A 17649-nucleotide genomic window follows, 5' to 3' on the forward strand; every position below is an offset into this window, starting at 1 on the left:
GCCAACCTTCCTCCCATTCTCATATCTCCCTGACTGAGCTACTCCCTGACCTTTAACATGAAGACTTAGGACTCTGAACCTATCAGTCTTAAATCTTCTAGTTGTTTAATAATTAGCAGCAAATGAGGCTAAGCACTGCCCTGGTCAAAGTATCCAATATCTCATCTTGTGCTTTTTTTTAACATAAAAGTAACATTATATAAAATAATAATTTCTTTCTCAATGTGTTTTCGTAGTGTTTGGCTGCTGGTTCGATTATTATGAATCGTGAAATTGAGAGTATGGCTATGAGACCGTTGGCCAAGGATCTTACCCGCAGCCTAGAGGAAGTTAGAAACATCATACGTGACCAGGCCTTAAGGGATTTGAACCTCTACACAGAAAAAATGAAAGATTCACTCAAACATTTTGATGTCCTTTTTGCAGAATTTGAATTAAGGTAACAGATTCTAAGTTAATGAGCTACTATAGCTGTTGCTTGCCTCTTCGTTTTTTGGAAGTTGGATGTTTTGTTCTGTTTTCCTTTAATAGAAAAAGCATTATTTTTTTGTCATGACATTTAAATTCTTCAGTAATGTGTTCTATTGTTAATTTTTTCCCTGCCAGTGTAGCAATAATAAAAAGAAAATTAAATAGCTTTTTAGCAATCAGCATTTGCTCTCCTCAAGTCAACTGTAATCTTCCATTTGCATGCTGGCATATGGCATTTGAGGGAGGTTTTCCAAGACACAAAAGAAAGCCATAAGTCTCTTCCCTTAATGTTTTCTTTGTCAGAGGAGAGGTGACAAATAAGAGACATTAAAAATATTTATGATAACAAATAGTCTAGAGATTATGAGGTTTTGTTCTGTCTCATGCGTAGAGATAAAAGCAAGATGCACTCAGTGAATTTAAGAAGGCAAATTGAAATCTGATGAAGGAAGTGCTTTTACACATGAGCCATAATTAAACTCAAGAACATATTGATTAAAAAAATTCTGATGGAAAAATGGCTTGGAGGTTTATGGCAAAAATAAAATAACTGCTTTTGGGGTGAGAAAAAGTAACTGCTTGCTGGGTCAAAGATCCTATTGACCAAGTCTTGTATTGTGCTGCATAATTTAAGCCAGTTTCCTTCAAGTCTGTTAGATGTATGTGGTGCTGGGCATAATTAAAAACAGGATACTGGATGAGAATATCTATGAATCCAACATGATACAGCATTTAATGCCTTCAGCAGAACAGGATTTTTGGTAATTGGGTAGTGTTTTAAATTTTTCTTAGGAATAATCCCTAGAATGTCCTGTCGTCTTGTTTGTCCTTCCTCTTTATTCATATTCTGTTGTATTATATTACTCAGATAAGTCTTTTTTTTCTTCTGATTTGGAAAATCATAATTATGCTGTTATATTGAAAAATATCTTAATTGGAAACGCTGATTAAAAATGTGACTCTTTGTGCAGACACCAATGGCAGTCAGTAGCTGGTTCTGGACAATGCCTGCACAGTTTCTTACCTGTCCGTACCAGCTGTACGTACAGCAGTTTCCTCTGCCACTGTTTTCCAAAGCAACTTTTTTTCTTCTTGTGTTACCCACAGTCCACAAGGGACTGACTGGACATTACAATGACAGAAAACACCATACTTCTACTGGTGTTTCTTGCCTTGTCCATTAGCACTTCTGCATGTAATTCCATGTAGAAATGAGGCCACTGTTTAAGTCTCCCAAATTATCTCTCTGCTGATTAACTGAACGTCAATAATACAATTTCAACTGAAACCTTCAAGATAAAACGTGTATTATAGTCAGTATTTTTTCTCCAAGAAATGCAGCATAGACGTTTCTGTTGTCAAAATGCATCAATAAAGATCCTTCTAGGACCTGCCTCCCTGTGCCATATAGTATGAAGTTCTGATTGCTAAATGTGTATAATTATACCTATAAATTACTACTGAGTTCCAATACCTCAATGTGCAAAAAGTAAATCATCTTAATTTCATATAGATTCTTAACATTTACAATTTTTCTAGTTGGTGCTGCCAAAATAAATATAAAATAATTCAGGAAATGTTGTGTTTCTAAGGTGTTTTGGACTAGCTTTGTTTTTACTTATGATCTGATTTGTTAAATCATGTAAAACAGGAGTACATTAATTATTTTATAATCTTCGTAGTTATGTGTCGGCCATGGTACCTGTGAAGTCCCCAAAAGAATATTATGTACAGCAAGAGGTAATTGTACTATTTTGTGAAACTGTGGAGAGGTAAGCAATGCAATTAACTATTAGATTTTCATTTTAATGTTTACTTTTAGTCTGAACATGTATAGAAATATCTTACCTGTAGTCATTAAGAAACATCATAAAAATATGTGGCATTTAACTTTAAGTATCTAAATACAAACTTAAAAAGCATTAGCACAAGCCTTTTCTTTTTGTTGTTAAAGAAAAGGTAATAATACTTTAATATTGTTGGTATAGATGTGTAAATGAAGACTAAGCATTTAAAAGGGCTGAATCTCTTTAAGGCATCAATATGTAACGTTATTTCAGTAAAGAATACCTGGGGAGATGGTTCACATCATCTGCCAAACTCCAGTGATTATCATAAATAGGGGAAGAGCAACTGACATCATCTACCTTGACTCGTGCAGAGCATTTGACACTGTCCCCCGTGATATCCTTGTATGTAAATTGGAGAGACAAGGATTTGACGGATGGACAACTCGGTGGGTAAGGAAGTGGCTGGATGGTTGTACTCAAAGAGCTACGGTCAACGGCTCAGTGTCCAAGTGGAGATCAGTGCTGAGTGGTGTTCCTCAGGGGACCAGCACTGTTTAACATCTTTGTCAGTGACATGGACAGTGGGATTGAGTGCACCCTCAGCAAGTTTGCTGATGACACCAAGCTGTGTGTTGCGGTCGAAATGACAGAGTGTAGAGATGCCATCCAGAGGGCCCTTGAGAGGCCTGAGAGGTGAGCCTATGTGAACCTCATGAAATTCAGCAAGGCCAAATGCAAGGCCCTGCATCTTTGCAAGGGCAATCCCAAGCACCAATACAGACTGGGCAGAGAATGGATTGAGAGCAGCCCTGAGGAGAAGGACCATGGGGGCGTTGGTTGACGAGAAGCTCGACATGAGCCGGCAGTGTGCACTTACAGCCCGGAAGGACAACCGTGTCATGGGCTGCATCAAAAGCAGTGTGGCCAGCAGGGCAAGGGAGGGGATTCTCCCCCTTTGCTCTACTCTCGTGAGAGCCCACGTGGAGCCTGCATTAAGCTTTGGGGCCCCCAGCACAAGAAGGACATCAACGTATTAGAACGAGTCCAGAGGAGGGCCACGAAAGATGATCAAGGGGCTGGAGCACCTCTCCTGTGAAGACACGCTGAGGGAGTTGGGGCTGTTCAGCCTGGAGAAGAGAAGGCTCTGGGGAGACCTTGTATAGTGACTTTCCAGTACCTAAAGGGGGCCTACAGGAAAGCTGGGGAGTGACTCTTTTTCAGGGAATGTAGTGATAGGACAAGGGGGAATGATTTTAAACTTAAAAATGATAGATTTGGATTGGATATAAGAAAGAAAGTCTTTACTCCGGGGATGGTGAGGCACAGGCTGCCCAGAGGAGCTGTGGATGCCCCATCCCTGGGGGTGTTCAAGGCCAGGCTGGATGGGGCCTTAGGCAACCTGGTCTAGTGGGAGATGTCACACTAAAGGGGGGTTGGAATTAGATGATCTTTAAGCTCCCTTCCAACCCAAACCATTCTATGATTCTATAAAGAACCTGTAAAGGCTCTTTAAAATCCTGGGAAGAATGGAGCTTAGCTTCCATCCATATGTGGTTGAGACCATCAGTAAGGAATACATAGCACGCTTTCACGATCTGTAGATGATACCAAAATCAGAGGTGTTGCAGGCCTTTTAAAATAAAGGATTATAACTGAAAATGATTGCAACAAGTTGGAGGAATTATTTGCAGTCTGTCAGATAATTACTAAATAGAAATGCCACGTATTTGACAATTAAGAGGAACATCATTGTTTGTCTTTTACAGATTTGGTTAATCTGGCAGTGAATTGTAGGAAAGAATGTGGAAGTTGTAGTTGGCCGTGTACTGAATGAGTCCATCTAGTGCTAGCACCAAGTGAGCCATGGCCGTTTCGCTGTCTGCCAACAGCAGTGTTGGCAAAACGAGTATTGAAAAGGAATAAGAAAATGTTAATTCTATTCTACTCATGACCAGTACTAGCAGCTGTACTAGTGTGCTGTGTGGGTGTCATCTTACGCAATTATATGGACAAATTGGAGAAGAAAGTTACGAGGAAATTAAGAAACTACGAAGAAAAAGTTAGAAAATACCACCAAGTGAAAAGCCAAAAAAAAAAAAAAAAGGGTTTCAGCCCAAAAAAGGGATTGATGTATTTGAAAAAGTTATTAGGGGTTGATGAAGGATCCCAAATATTAAATTCAGAGACTTCAGTAGTAGTTGCTCTATATACTTTTTTTTTTAGTTAGGTTTGTGAGCTTAGCGTCTTTTGACCAAAAAATTTTAGCAAGTTTTATTTGAAAATGAGACCAAATACTTTCCACTATTATTTTAAAAATGTATTTTTTTCTCTTTTTATTAAACTTGCAAGCCTATAAGCACCAGTGGTTTCCAGTAACAAGCTGAAACCTGACATGAAATAGTGTATAAGAAGGGAAAGTGGCATAAAGAAATATTTTGGTTTCGTTTAGATGGCTATATGTGTTGATTTTTAATATATATATATATTTTACAGTGAATGCTACATCAGTCAGTTTTATACATAGTATATTAGGATGTTTATGAATTAAATACTATTAGTTTGGGCTTTTATCACATTTTTTTTCATATTTTTCCTATTGAAATATTTTCTTTGAGAGTCTAACCTCTTGCTAAATCATTTTATTCTTCTACTTAGAGCCTTAAGGCTTGGATACCTCACTCAAGATATGATTGATGACTATGAACCAGCTTTAATGTTTACTATCCCAAGATTAGCCATTGTGTGGTAAGTAATTCTGATAACCATTCTGTGTTCTGCCTCCCCCTCAGAAATATATTGAAGATTTAAAGAACTTCAGAATTTTGATGTATTTTCTTTCACCTGAGTTTGCTTGCATTATTTACAAAAAAGAGAATTTAAAAAAAGAAAGTCATTGCCAGGTTATCATTGAGGTTGAAACGCAAAAAAGGAAAGGGAAGAGAAAGGAGAATATAGAAAGCAGGACCCTGAAACTGTTGATTAGTCTTCCTCCAGAAAAAAAAACAAAAAGGTGAACGAAGAACATCAGTACATAGAATGTAGTGTTGTCAAAAAGATTTTTTGAAAGCAGATATTCTGTTACTCAAAAATAATATGGCCTAAGGATACATGTCCTGGAAAACAAACGTTTTCAATTTCAATTGTGTATTTTTCTTAATGACTCTGGATTCAAAAAAAATTGTCATAACAAGCTGAGTGCATTGTGACCAGTGAGTTAGGTTTAAATCTCTTTCAAGGAAAAGTATTAACATGTATAACTTGTTAAGTGTAAATTCGTGCCCTGTATTGACCACTCGGATAACTAAGTTAAAACAGTTTTTTTTTGCTTCTTTCAGCTTTTTCAACATTGAACAGATCAGATGCATTTTTCCTTATGAGTCTTCATGTTTTAATAGACAGCAGTTTCTCTGAAGTAAAGCCAGCATATTTTTAATATTTTACCATTGTGAATGTTTTAAAGTTAGCTAATGTCAGTAGTATAATTGAAGGAGATAAGAAACCTAAAATCCTGAGTATAATTTGCTTCTGTTTAGGAAATCTTTGTGGCCCATTTTTCCTTTTAAATAGGATATTCTCTGTAACTATCATTCTAAAAATAAAAACAGTAATAATCTGATTATCAAAAGACAACAGAAATGTGAGAATACACTCTGATGCTCTTGGAAGACACAAAGAAGAACACATGGTTGCTCACTGGAAAACCAAGGGCTCTCTGGAAAATGAGCAATATCAATCCCAAATTACAAAGAAGGACAGAGAGAGAGAGAGAAGAGAAGTTGGTTTAACTGTTCCCAAGTATCCTATCCTGTGATTTGAAAATAAATCACTGCCATATGAAGTCACACAGGAAAATAACCCCATCCAGTTATGGTACAGCCTTGAAGAAATTCAGGCCTTTTATTGGGACTGTGAAAGGAGAAGCCTTTGAGTTGCATCTGTCTTGCATTTAAAGTTGCCATGTTGTTGCTGTGTTGGGTAGCCTGAGTAGGATGGGTCTGGGGCCAGGAGAAGTGCTGGCTTCCCTTGATTCTCTAATAACAAAGCTTTTCTTTAAGGAATGCTTTTGAGAGTCATTGTTCTTTAATGTTTCTTTTCAGACATCAGCTTACCGTGCAGGTTGGGCAGTGTGTGTTGCACAGTATTTAACAGGTGTCAGTGAACTTTGACTTTAGTAGGAAACATTAAGATGCACTTTTTTTTTCATTTTTTACTTCCTTCCGTGGTACAACCAAATTCAAGCTTTGATTCAGAACTCTTTCAACAGTCCTATGGAGGCCATTTCACAATCGTTTTTTGTAGTGCTTGAGCCCTCTTCTATTTTTATCTTTTAAAATTTCTTCTGAGAGTTAAGCTCTGTAGAAAGGGAGCCTGGAAACTGCCAAAAGAGTGGTGTTTTGTGTCCATTAGAAGTTCAGTGGTAGCAGCCTCTAGCTTCCACTCAGCAAAGAAGTGACATTTGTTGAGGCAGAACGTGACTACATGAGTCAGTGATAACTCTGTTGCTTCATGGTAGCCTCCTTGTTGAAGCTCAGAAAGCTTGAAAAACAGTACGTAACCTTGGTTACAGGATAATTTGTCTTAAACCACAAAAAAAAAGTTGACTTGCAAAAGAAGCAACTTCCCTCACGCTCCCATTCTCCCCTTCCCTGCTCCTGCCCTCAAACCCCAATCCCCAGAGCAACGTTGATCAAGTTCAGTAGTCACATTTCTTGGACCCTCTGTTGTCTTGACAATTCTGAACTTTCTGATGGCCATCTTCCAGCCTGATGGGAGACTACAGTACTGTCCTGGTACCAGGGCATGAGCCAGACTCTGGGTTTATAAACAGAAGAAAAAGAGCAGTATATCCCAGATGGTAAACAGAGTGTAAGTGGTCTTTTTTTTTTTTTTTAATACTTCAGTGAGAGTCATATTACTTGTGACACCAGCATTACTGCGGTGTCTGAGAGCTTTAGGTAGTTATGCACGGTGCTTGCTGATGAGCAGAAGGTGAGAAGACACCAAAAGTTTTATTGTACCTAGAAAGCTCTCTGAAGCAACATGTAATTTGACTGCAGGAAAAACAACGTATCCTTGAAATAGTCAGCTCTCAGAAGGGGAAAATGTCCAGGGTAAAATAAAGCATATGTAATCCAGAGGGTAAGAACACGCAATCCATTTGCCTTGTAGAAACAGAAGTTGTTTTGGCAGTGGGCAGAGGATTAAATGGTTTTAAGCAGAGTGGTGCCTGTTATGGGTGCAATCCGCTCTCTCAGGCACAGTGCAGTAATATGCAGCAGGTATGGTGAAGAAGGTGAATTTTGTGTAATCCCTGGCACACGTGGGTTTTGGCAATAGAGGTTCTGTCAGTAGATATTTAGGTATTTTCAGCGAGGTGCTCAGGGGTTTTCAGTATCATAAACTAAGCCCTTTCCAGGGAAATTTTACAAATACTTAGTTCATTTAGAAGCGTGGTATTATCAAAATATGTTTTATGTAACTTAGTGTGTGTATCTTCTTTTTCATCTCATGTTGCTACCAGGTTATAGGTAGAAAAATGGGAGTGTAAGTCAAGTATCTTACCTAGAAATGATTTAGACTGGAAAGAACAAGCCATTTGCAATCTCTCTCAAGCCAGTGAGCTTTCCCCAACTTAACCAATAATCAATTTGTGTTTGTTTTTGTTTTTTGTGGGTCAGCTGCAGCAGTGATATGAGAGTATGTTCTTCCTCTTGGGCTTCCATTGCTCTTTCTCCCATGCTTCAGAAGCAGGGGTTGGAGGGGAGGGGATCTTTTTCCTGTAGCTTTAAATATCATTTATTCTAACTGGAGGTGGATAAGACAAATAAGATAACAATGTGAAAATGAAGTAACTTGAGTGTAGTTCTAATATTTATGTACAGTTGCTTTTCTGATTTCTCAATGAGTAGTTGCTGTGTGTGAAGCAATTTTTATTTTTGTGTTCATGCTTGTGTCTGAACTACAGTGGCCTTGTAGTCTACTCCGAGGGACCACTGAACTTGGACCACAAGCCAGAAGATATGTCTGAACTCTTCAGACCTTTTCACACTCTGTTAAGAAAAATAAGGCAAGTAATAAATGATGGTTGTAACTGCTTCTTTTCTGTAGTGAAAATCAGAGAGTAAAACAATGCACAGAAATGTCTACGAAAGTGTTTGTTATGTGAAGATACATTTTCCTCTCATCTGACTTATATACCCATGAAATATCTAACTTGTTTTTCATTTTCCCTGAATTTTCTAAACCTTTTCTCTTTGATATTTTATTTTTTTCTGATCATAACTTTATTACGTTTTAGTTTTTCCTTATGGTGGTATGATGCCTGAAATATTAAAGTTGCATTTTATTTTGGGAGATCCTGCTTCTAATTAGCATCAATGTTTTTGTTTAACTAGGCTTATTATATTTTCTCAATATGTTATGATGCAATACTCGGATCATTCTTAATCTAGTAGAAATGACCATCAGTTTTTCATATTGTGCATCTGTTTCTAGAGGGTGGATCATTTTATATATACCTCTTTTCATAGTGCTTCAGTCTTGGGAATCATTGGAAAGGTGTTTGGTTTTAGCTCAATTCAAGTATAAGGGACATTAAAATAAATTTTTTTTGATGAGGTCTTTTAAAGCATTGATGTGTTACTTTGTAGAAATCAAGCTGTATCTTATGCTGTTTTCTTTTTCATATTCAGACTTACAGTATTTTATCTGGAAGTTTAACTCAATAAATAATGTTCTTTCAATCCATGCACCGTATTATTTTCTGATAATTCAAATTTGTATACCCACTGCAAATATTGTTTTGGAAATCTCTAGAGTTAACTTGGCAGATTTTCTTTCCTGTGTCCAATTTTTACCTGTCTCCTTCCCTGTCTGTCATGATGATTGGTTTGACATAAGAAGAATTTTCATGGAGACTAAGTTTATCCAGATTAATTTCCTTGTGAGGAGCCTATTTCTGAAGTTAGCTTTTATGAATATCCAGACCACATCCTTTTGTGCTTCTTGAATGTTCCCTAGGTTAAGTTTTATTTTCAGGTACACTAATGATATTCATGTCAAAATCTCAGAATTAAAATGGACAAATTGACATGTATTTTCATATATTTTGAATTACTATGGTTTTATAAAACAGAGTAAAGAAGAGGAACATCAACTGAGTAGCAAAACTTAATTTGGGGTGGGTGAACCTTAAACATTACTAAAGCTTAAGAAATCCTTGCAGTTTACTTTAGAAAAATATCCCAATATATGCCTATCACAGAAATTTTCACTAGTATTCCACGGGCTGACTAAAGCCAAGAAAATATTTCAAAATTAAAATATTTCTCATAATCTGTATTTTGTGCTTACTCCATACATTTCACAACAAGGAAAATGGAAATCAATGAAGTCAGTTTATTGCTTAGTCCATTTAATTTTCAGTTTCTCTGAACTTAATGCTTGGGTTGAAAAGACATTAGTAATGTGCTTATTTGTTCAATAACTATAATTTTCAATGCACACTTTCAAAAATGAAAAGACTTTCAGATTCATTTTTGGAAAAAGGAATGCAGATACTACACAATCTATATAATTTATTCTTTCAAATGACCATTAAGAAACATGATTTCAGTTGTCTAGCAGACAGTTTGCAAGGTGTTCTTAGTGAGGCAGTATTTATCAAGGCATTGGGAAAAATTTAAGCAAGCTAAGAAGTAACTTGAAATTTTTTCTCAGTGTTAGTCTCTGGATTGAAGGAACATCAAGGAACTCATCCAAAGAACTTGATTATTTGAAAGAATTGGGCTTTAAAAGATCCTCAGTAATACTCTTGAATGAAAAACACGTTGGATAGAAATAAAGAACAGTGTAATACAAATAAGTGTGCAGTTCATTTAGAGTAATGAAATTTACTTTAAAAGTACCTAAGCTGTCTAGATCTTTTTTTTGTTTGTTATGACAGATTTTTTTAAACTCATCAGGTTGCATTTCCTGCTCACTAACAATGTTCACAGAAGCCTATAGGGGAAGACAGAATGAGATATTTGAACGTGTCTCCAGTAAAAATGAAGTGCTTTGACAGTAAAATGAAGTGAAGGGCCTTTCTCTGGTCTCCATCACCAGTAGTTAAGGCACAGAAAATAATTCCAAGTGGTCCTATGTTAAATATTTTCATTTTCATTTTATACTGCAATTGTGTATCTGTTGTAATAGTATAGAAGATCTTACTGAGTAACAGTGATCACATCCCAGGAAATTTCTGCATATAGTTCAGTATGCTCTGAATTTTAGCCAACTAAATATTTTCACTCCAATAAATCCAAGTATACAGTTGATAATTTTTAAACTATATTATCCTAAAACATGCCTGCTCTTAAATGAAGAAAGTAGTATATTTATGTGGATCTGTGTAACTAAATTGCAACTAGCTGAGAAAAAGTCTGTCTAGGCAATTTTTGGCGGTCCTGTTGGTGGCTGGCAACTTAGAAAGCAATATTTTTGGAGACTTTTAGAGCAAAAGCATTAAGGGTTTTTGTTTAGGTTTGGTGAGGTTGAGCAGCAAATGATGAGTTTGAATATTTTAATACCCATGCATGATGCTTGTGTTGATTTCAATTTTAGGTATAAAATATCAGCACTGTATTTTATGCATCTACCAATGCATAAATATATATAGTAGGGTTATCTGTTTGTTTTAAGCTGAGATATTTGAACCATTTCTGCCTATTAAGCATACAAAGCATATAATCTGGTATATGCATAAATATTTAATTTGGATGCCTATGCCTAAACATTCTTGCAATAAAATATTGCCTATACCATATGTGCATTTGTGGCTGCAATGTGGGGATTTTCAGAGGTGAGCACATCTGGGATTTCACAGTAGTCCTTAGTTCTGCACTCTTTTCAGAGCCCTCTGCCTGCTTGGTGCTGGTTTCTGGACCCATTACAGCTGGTAGCAGGGTCTCTGTGGATTTCAGTGGTGCAGAATCGAGCAGATTGCAGATAAGTGATGCAGAATTAAAGGGCCCTACCACTTTAAGTACACTGAAATCCTTCCACATTGACTAGAAATCAAATGTGGTATACCTGCTGTCACTGTGTTAAAGAATATGAGGGGCAAGTTGTGAAACGCATGCTGTTAAAGCATGCACAGTGACTTGGGGAAAATACATTAGTTTTTCCAAGTTGGCCATGTTTAAAACTTTGATTCGATTTGAAGACTTTTACAGTAAAAGAGTGCCAGTGCTGTTTGTTATTTATGAGAGTGGGTTTCTTATTGGAGATGCATCGGAGCAGATCTGTGGATGGAAGCAGGAGGATGCAAATTGCATTTCCATACCTGCGTTGTGTCCTACAGTGGCAACCCTGTAAACAGAGAGCTGTTGGTGTTCCGTTCGGAGCAAGAACTGAATCATGGGCTGGCAATACCATCAGTGATGCTGTTTTCTGAAAACAGTTTAAGGTGCCAGTCAGAATAGGAGCAAATTTCAGGAAGGAGGGAGGCCCAGTGAATGTGCAGGATCTGTGCACCTGGGTTGTGTGACCCTGGCCTCTGTTCAGCCACCTGTCTTTAAATGGGCATCTGGCCTTGATTTTTCAAGAAGTAATTTCTGCTCCCTGGGTAAAAAATATTTATTGTTTTTGCAATAGGTAGAGCAGATTTTTACTACTGGCTTGTAACAGGCAGAGTACGTTTTAAGACCTTGACTTGTTTTCCTGCCAGTGGCTAAAACCACTGCAAGAAAAATGTTCCTTGTATTTTCAAGGCTAGAATGCTTTTCTGTGATACCAAGCTAATAAGAGTAAAAGCAGGTGAAACCCCAACATGCCCTTGTTTTAATTTGCTGTTGTCTAAAGCCTCAGAGAAAAGCAAGTGCAGTGCAGCTGTCAGGACAGACTGTAGAAGCCCTCGTTACCTGTGCCTTGTGAATAATGAAAGCTGAGTGAGAATTTTTTTTCCACGTGAGCACAACACTTGCTGGATCCACTGACGAGCTACAGATGCTTCAGCAGGAAGGAAATGAACCAGGGAAGTAGCTACGCTTTAATTAAACCTTAAGGTTTAATAATGATGTCTGACAATTAGTTTTAAACTTCCAGTAGTGAGATTTACCATTTCTTTCTGTATACTAGTTGATATTAATTTTATTCCCAATATCTACACAGGCGTTTTAAAACAGGCCATGTTCTAATGTTGGCGGTGAATCTTTCTTAACTAGTATATCTTGTATCAAAAAGATAACTGTCAATCAAAAGTTGTTCATCTTGCAAGGAAGCTTTTATCTAAATTAGTCCAGTGAGTCTAGTTTTTATGCAGAGCAGGGAAGGTAATTGCCAGATCCTGTTTTTCTTAGGACAAGCTGCATTTTTTAATAGTAAAATTTCTGATGTTTCAATTAGGATGTCGAGCAGATTTCCTATGAATTTAAAGCAGGAATGATTTCCTTCATAAAATAACAGAGCTGGTGGACTACCACATGTAGACTGACTGATTGCATTTAGCATCTCTTGCCAGGCAGCATGGATATGACTCAAAGCCCTAAAAGCCAACAGGGCTGTTGCTGATTTCATTGGTTTTTGAATCAAGCTTTATTTACTTAACCTTAAAACTGCAAACAATTGTTCTCAAATTTTAAGGTGTTTGGTATTGGCAAAAATGAAGAGTTTGTTACTCAACTCAATGAAGGTAGCCTTTTGACCAGAATGCAGTAAATATATATTTCCAGCACTTGCAGAAGCCTTTGTGTTTGTTATAAATAGGTGAAACATATAACAAGTAGTTGTGAGCAGTCAGGTTTTCTGTGCCTTCAGAAGAGAAGCAGAGCAACTCTGGGCAACTGGACATCCAGGAATCCCAACCACTGCAAGGAGGGTGAGAGTTCTGGAGAGTGAAGAAAACACCCCAGATTAGATGCTGAAAAACAGAGGGCTCAATCTAGACTTTTTCTTGGGCCCATTTAAGTCCCAGTTATGCTCATGAGCTTGGATGGAAAGCTAATTGCTCTGAAAGTTGCTAGTGTAATCTGTATTTGTGGAAGTTGCTAATTCTTGTGTTTATAGCTTTATGAGCTAAGTGGGTCTACAGAGATTGTCCATTTCCCTTTATTACTAATATATGACTGGAAAAATGGTCACATTTTGGACTTGGAGGTGCATATGGAACAATTGAAATAAATACTGACTTCTCTATTTGAGAATATGGAAGTAGGTGAAAGGGGGAGGATATGGTGGTGCGACTTTTCTTGTAAGGTGGTACTTGAATAAGCCTAGTATTTTTTCAGGTTCATATGATGCCTCTTATTTTCAGCCCAAGAATAAAAGCATACCTTATATAGTGTATAAAGATGTTAATGAAATGGAGTGTACATAACCACACAACAAAAGAAAGCATATATTCTACACTTATTCTGCCTTTGAAATGGTTATCTAAACTGATTCATACATATATATATATATGTGTATTTTTTAGATTGTATGTTAACTGGTACACAAGTCAGATACCAGTGATGGTTTTTTAGGTAATTTAATATTCAGTGATAGTGATAGGAAAAATATTTGGCATTTGACGTAATGTTTGTTGGTTGATAGAAATCAAAACATGAGATGTATTGAATGGATCTTTTTTGGAGGGTGGATGTGGTTCTCTTGTTTAGACTGAAGTTACTCCTTTAAGGGAACTCTTTTAATAGGTGTGTATTATTATTGTTATTATCACCATCTTAATATTTTGCCAGCTGCATGTCACCTGCTAGCCAATGACTTCTAAACCCATGAAAAATAATGGACTCCTAGCCCCTGTTTAAGCGAAAGGTCTCCCTTTTTCCATCCATTTATTTATGCTAAAATATACTTACTGGTCTTTGAAACAACTGCTGTTGACAACAGTTCTTGACAGAGGATATTTTTATATGCAGCTCCTACTTCAGAAGCATGGTATAAATCAAATTCAGACCTAAAATTCAGTGCTGTGTCTATGTATCTTGTTGTAAAGTTATAAAGCATTTAAACTTAAGTCTCAAATAACACTTTTTTAATGGGTGCTTATAGTCCAAAACTGCAATACTGAGGACACTTGATAATATTGGAGATGCTTTATGTCTCTAGAAAACTGTTCAGTAAATGCCTCAATGTTTGCTTTTAGGCCTGCCTGATTCTTAACATCATGCAAAAGCCTAGCTCCCTAATCCCCAAGTGGTGTTGGAGGCGGGGGAGAGCCAAGTTCCAGTTTCACTGAATAGGCTTCCAAGACATCAGCATTGCATAAGTGATATTAATACTTCTAATGAGTTCTTTTTATCTGACAATGTAAGGGTGTGAAACTTCTAGTGTACTCTTTTGTAGAATAATTTTCAGGATCTTGTACCACGGATGGCAAATGTATTTTCAACTCGAAATCAAATTTGTGAATTAAAAAAATGGCAAAGTATGTTCACTGTGAGTAACACTTTCACTCAGAGTAAATGGGGAAGATCCATTTTACTTTATGCGTGTGTTTTGATTTATTTTGGGGCTTTACTGCAAATATGTAAATAATTTGGTAGCCTGTATTTGCGTGAGTGTTCTTAAATTCAGGCACCAGCAGTCCCAAGTGTTCTGAATGTGAATGCAAAATGCACCCTGAGATATGCAGCTGAAAGTACTCTGTGTTCCCACGTTCACTCTCTGGATTTCTGTACTGACAGTAAAAGCTTTCTTAAAATGTGTAACGTCAGTGCCTCTTGTGATTGTGAATGTAATGTCACATGTTTTTCTTTACTTTCAGGGATCTACTTCAGACATTAACTGAGGATGAACTGCACACACTGGAGCGTAACCTCTGCATCTCTCAAGACGTGGATTTTCCTGTCAGAACAGATCCTGAAGTACCTTCTGTCATTACACCAGGCATAACTGCAACATTGCCAGCAAAGGAGCTCTCGGCAAAAGCTGAGAACACAGAGGCTGAGCTGGCTTGTTCGATGCAGTATGATGAACAGGAGCTGGAACAGCTGAATAGGATGGTACACAGAGTCGGAGATGAAATGTCTTCTCTGCTTTCCCCTCCGAGCATCTGTCAGTCCCCAGCTCACAGACCTAGCCTAAGAAATAGTTCTAGCACAGAAGCTTCACCAACAAGACACCATCTTGACAATTTAACTGATGAAGAGGACAGAGTGTTTTTTATGGATGACCTAGATGGAGCAGGAGAGGCTCTTGCTGGGTTGGATTCAGTAAGTGATACCTTTGCTTGGGTGAATAACCCTTGCCACAGTTCAAAACAGAACCTGCAATACAGAGATGCTCTACTGTATGAGAACGGTCATCAGACAGAGGAAACCTTGCTTTTAAAAGATGCAGAAAGTGATGTAAGCAATAATAACAATATTGAAGACAGCAAACAGATGTCTGGCATCTCAGTTCAGAATTCATGCAGCTGTTTGGAAGGTCCGGATTCACAGTTATACCTCAATGGTTGGGATGCATATGCTGATGATGCAGAAATGGCAGAAATGATAGCTCACAGGACAGGGGGAATGAAAATATCTGCTACTGTAATATTCAATCCTAAATCTCCCTCTAGCTCAGAATCCCCAGTAACACCCGAAGCAGCTATTAATTGTGTTCCTGGATCTGCTAATCCGTTAGCAAATGAGGAGGAGGATGAATCCCATAAACTCAGTATAGCTGCCACAAACTGTCTAATTAATTCCTGTGTGTGTTGTGGCAGCTGTGAAGACAGCAGGGAGGAGAATGTGGAAGGTTTAAAGACTAAACATTCTGCTGGAGGTGTTGTAAATGCTTCATACACGTTAGTGAAATCTAAGGAAATGGACCATGTAGATAACTTGGACAATTCAGTCCCTGCACAGGAAACATTAAAACCTGAAACCTCTGCTTTGTTAGCAGAAAGAGACTTTGGCAGAGAAGAGCAAAATCTGCCGATCTCCTCTAAGTGCCTGGCACATTCCTCAGGTTCACAGGTAGGAGCAGAAGATGACTTGCAAGGAGAAGCAGAAAGCATCTCAAATCAGCAGAAGAGGTGGGAGAAGAGAAAACAGCTATGTGAGAAAAAAGTGGAGAGCAATGAAGATGCTAGTAGTGAAAGGGCAGCCAAGGAAGACATAAAATCAAGATCTAGTTCAAGGTAAGAGCAACTTGACTTTTTGATAGTGCGATTTGCATACAAATAAATTCTTTCCTAGTTCTTTAGTGGTCTGTGTACAATTAGTGTTGATTTTAAAGAAGACAATGTTGAAGGATTTTAGTTTTTGAATATACAGTTTTAATGCAAGTAGTTTTTGTTGGTCTTCACCAGCTTTTTTTTCTTTTTCTGAAAACTATCGTTGAAATTAAGTACCCCAATCTTACCAGTTTAATGTAACAAAGGGTGCATTGCCACTAAACATCACCTGAGTGGCCATAATTGTTGTGCTCTGCTGTTTTGAAGAAAAAAGTGTCTAGCAGATACTAAAAAGTTAACTTCTGCATCAGTACATGGGATTAAATTGTGATTAAACACATTCCAACTCATATCTTAGCTTCACTTAAGAAAATAGGGCTTATCTGATCATGTTGCCTGTGGGCATGAGTGGATTTGTGAATAGGTATGTTGAAGGAACCTAGTAAAGTGCAGAAGCAGCTTTTAAACTTTATTAGACCATTTCAGCCAAAGCTGATAGAAGAATAGAGGTCACAGATTAATGTTAAAATCATTTAACATTATTAACATAATTAACATTTAACAAAATTATTTTGTTAAAATCAGGAACTATATAACATCTGTTAAAGAAAATGCTACACTTCAAATCAACTTTGATTAGACACTGGCATCCTACTGTAGAACACCAGACTTTTTTTTAACCGTTTTGTATTTTTATATTTATTTTGTTTTACTATTTAGATGATAACTTTTTTTTTTTTAATGGTGAGTAGTATCCTTGGTTTCCGTGAAGGGTTAATACCACAAAGCAGAGGGAAGAAGTGAATTAAGCTACTGTTGTCTTCTTTATTTCTGTGATGATTTTCTTCCTTTGTGCCTTATGGTGTCAGTGGTGCAGAGATTGTATGTGGCGCAGGGTATCTCTTGTTATTTGTGTATGGAGTTCAGGATGGCGCAGTGTGGGTAGCTGGGACCATGAAGTATTACTGCAATGTAGAGGGTGCAGAAATAATCATAGTTGAATTATGAAATCTTTCACTACCAGTGGAAATAGAATCAAGAGTTATTTGGGCCACAGTTAATTCCTCTTAGAGGTACAATGTAACTTGTCATGCTTAAAACTCAACTTTTGAGAAAATACCTTTATCTTCCTCGTTATTCTGAATATTTGCAATCTTAGGCTGGCAACTATCATCATATTCAAGGCCTCATAACAGAAATACAGAATCATCTTCAGTTTAAGAAGTAATTCACAAATCCCTT

At 37.3% G+C, this 17649-nt stretch overlaps 1 protein-coding gene across 6 annotated transcripts in view; it reads left to right on the forward strand.

The window, feature by feature from the left end:
* The window catches only part of ZFYVE28 (zinc finger FYVE-type containing 28), a 147396-nt gene that overhangs the window by 92517 nt on the left and 37230 nt on the right, over window positions 1-17649 (forward strand). For 5 of the 6 annotated variants that reach the window (XM_035547350.1, XM_035547353.1, XM_035547354.1 and 2 more), the window contains exons 4-8: window positions 237-439; window positions 2154-2243; window positions 4917-5006; window positions 8227-8328; window positions 15010-16371. In XM_035547350.1, the coding sequence (XP_035403243.1) occupies window positions 237-439; window positions 2154-2243; window positions 4917-5006; window positions 8227-8328; window positions 15010-16371 (1847 nt within the window). Of the gene's footprint in view, window positions 1-236; window positions 440-2153; window positions 2244-4916; window positions 5007-5596; window positions 5748-8226; window positions 8329-15009; window positions 16372-17649 lie in introns of those variants that run through there. The other variant, XM_035547358.2, reaches the window with a different exon arrangement.

Source organism: Cygnus atratus, chromosome 4 (assembly GCF_013377495.2).
Source record: "Cygnus atratus isolate AKBS03 ecotype Queensland, Australia chromosome 4, CAtr_DNAZoo_HiC_assembly, whole genome shotgun sequence".
Lineage (NCBI taxonomy): Eukaryota > Metazoa > Chordata > Aves > Anseriformes > Anatidae > Cygnus > Cygnus atratus.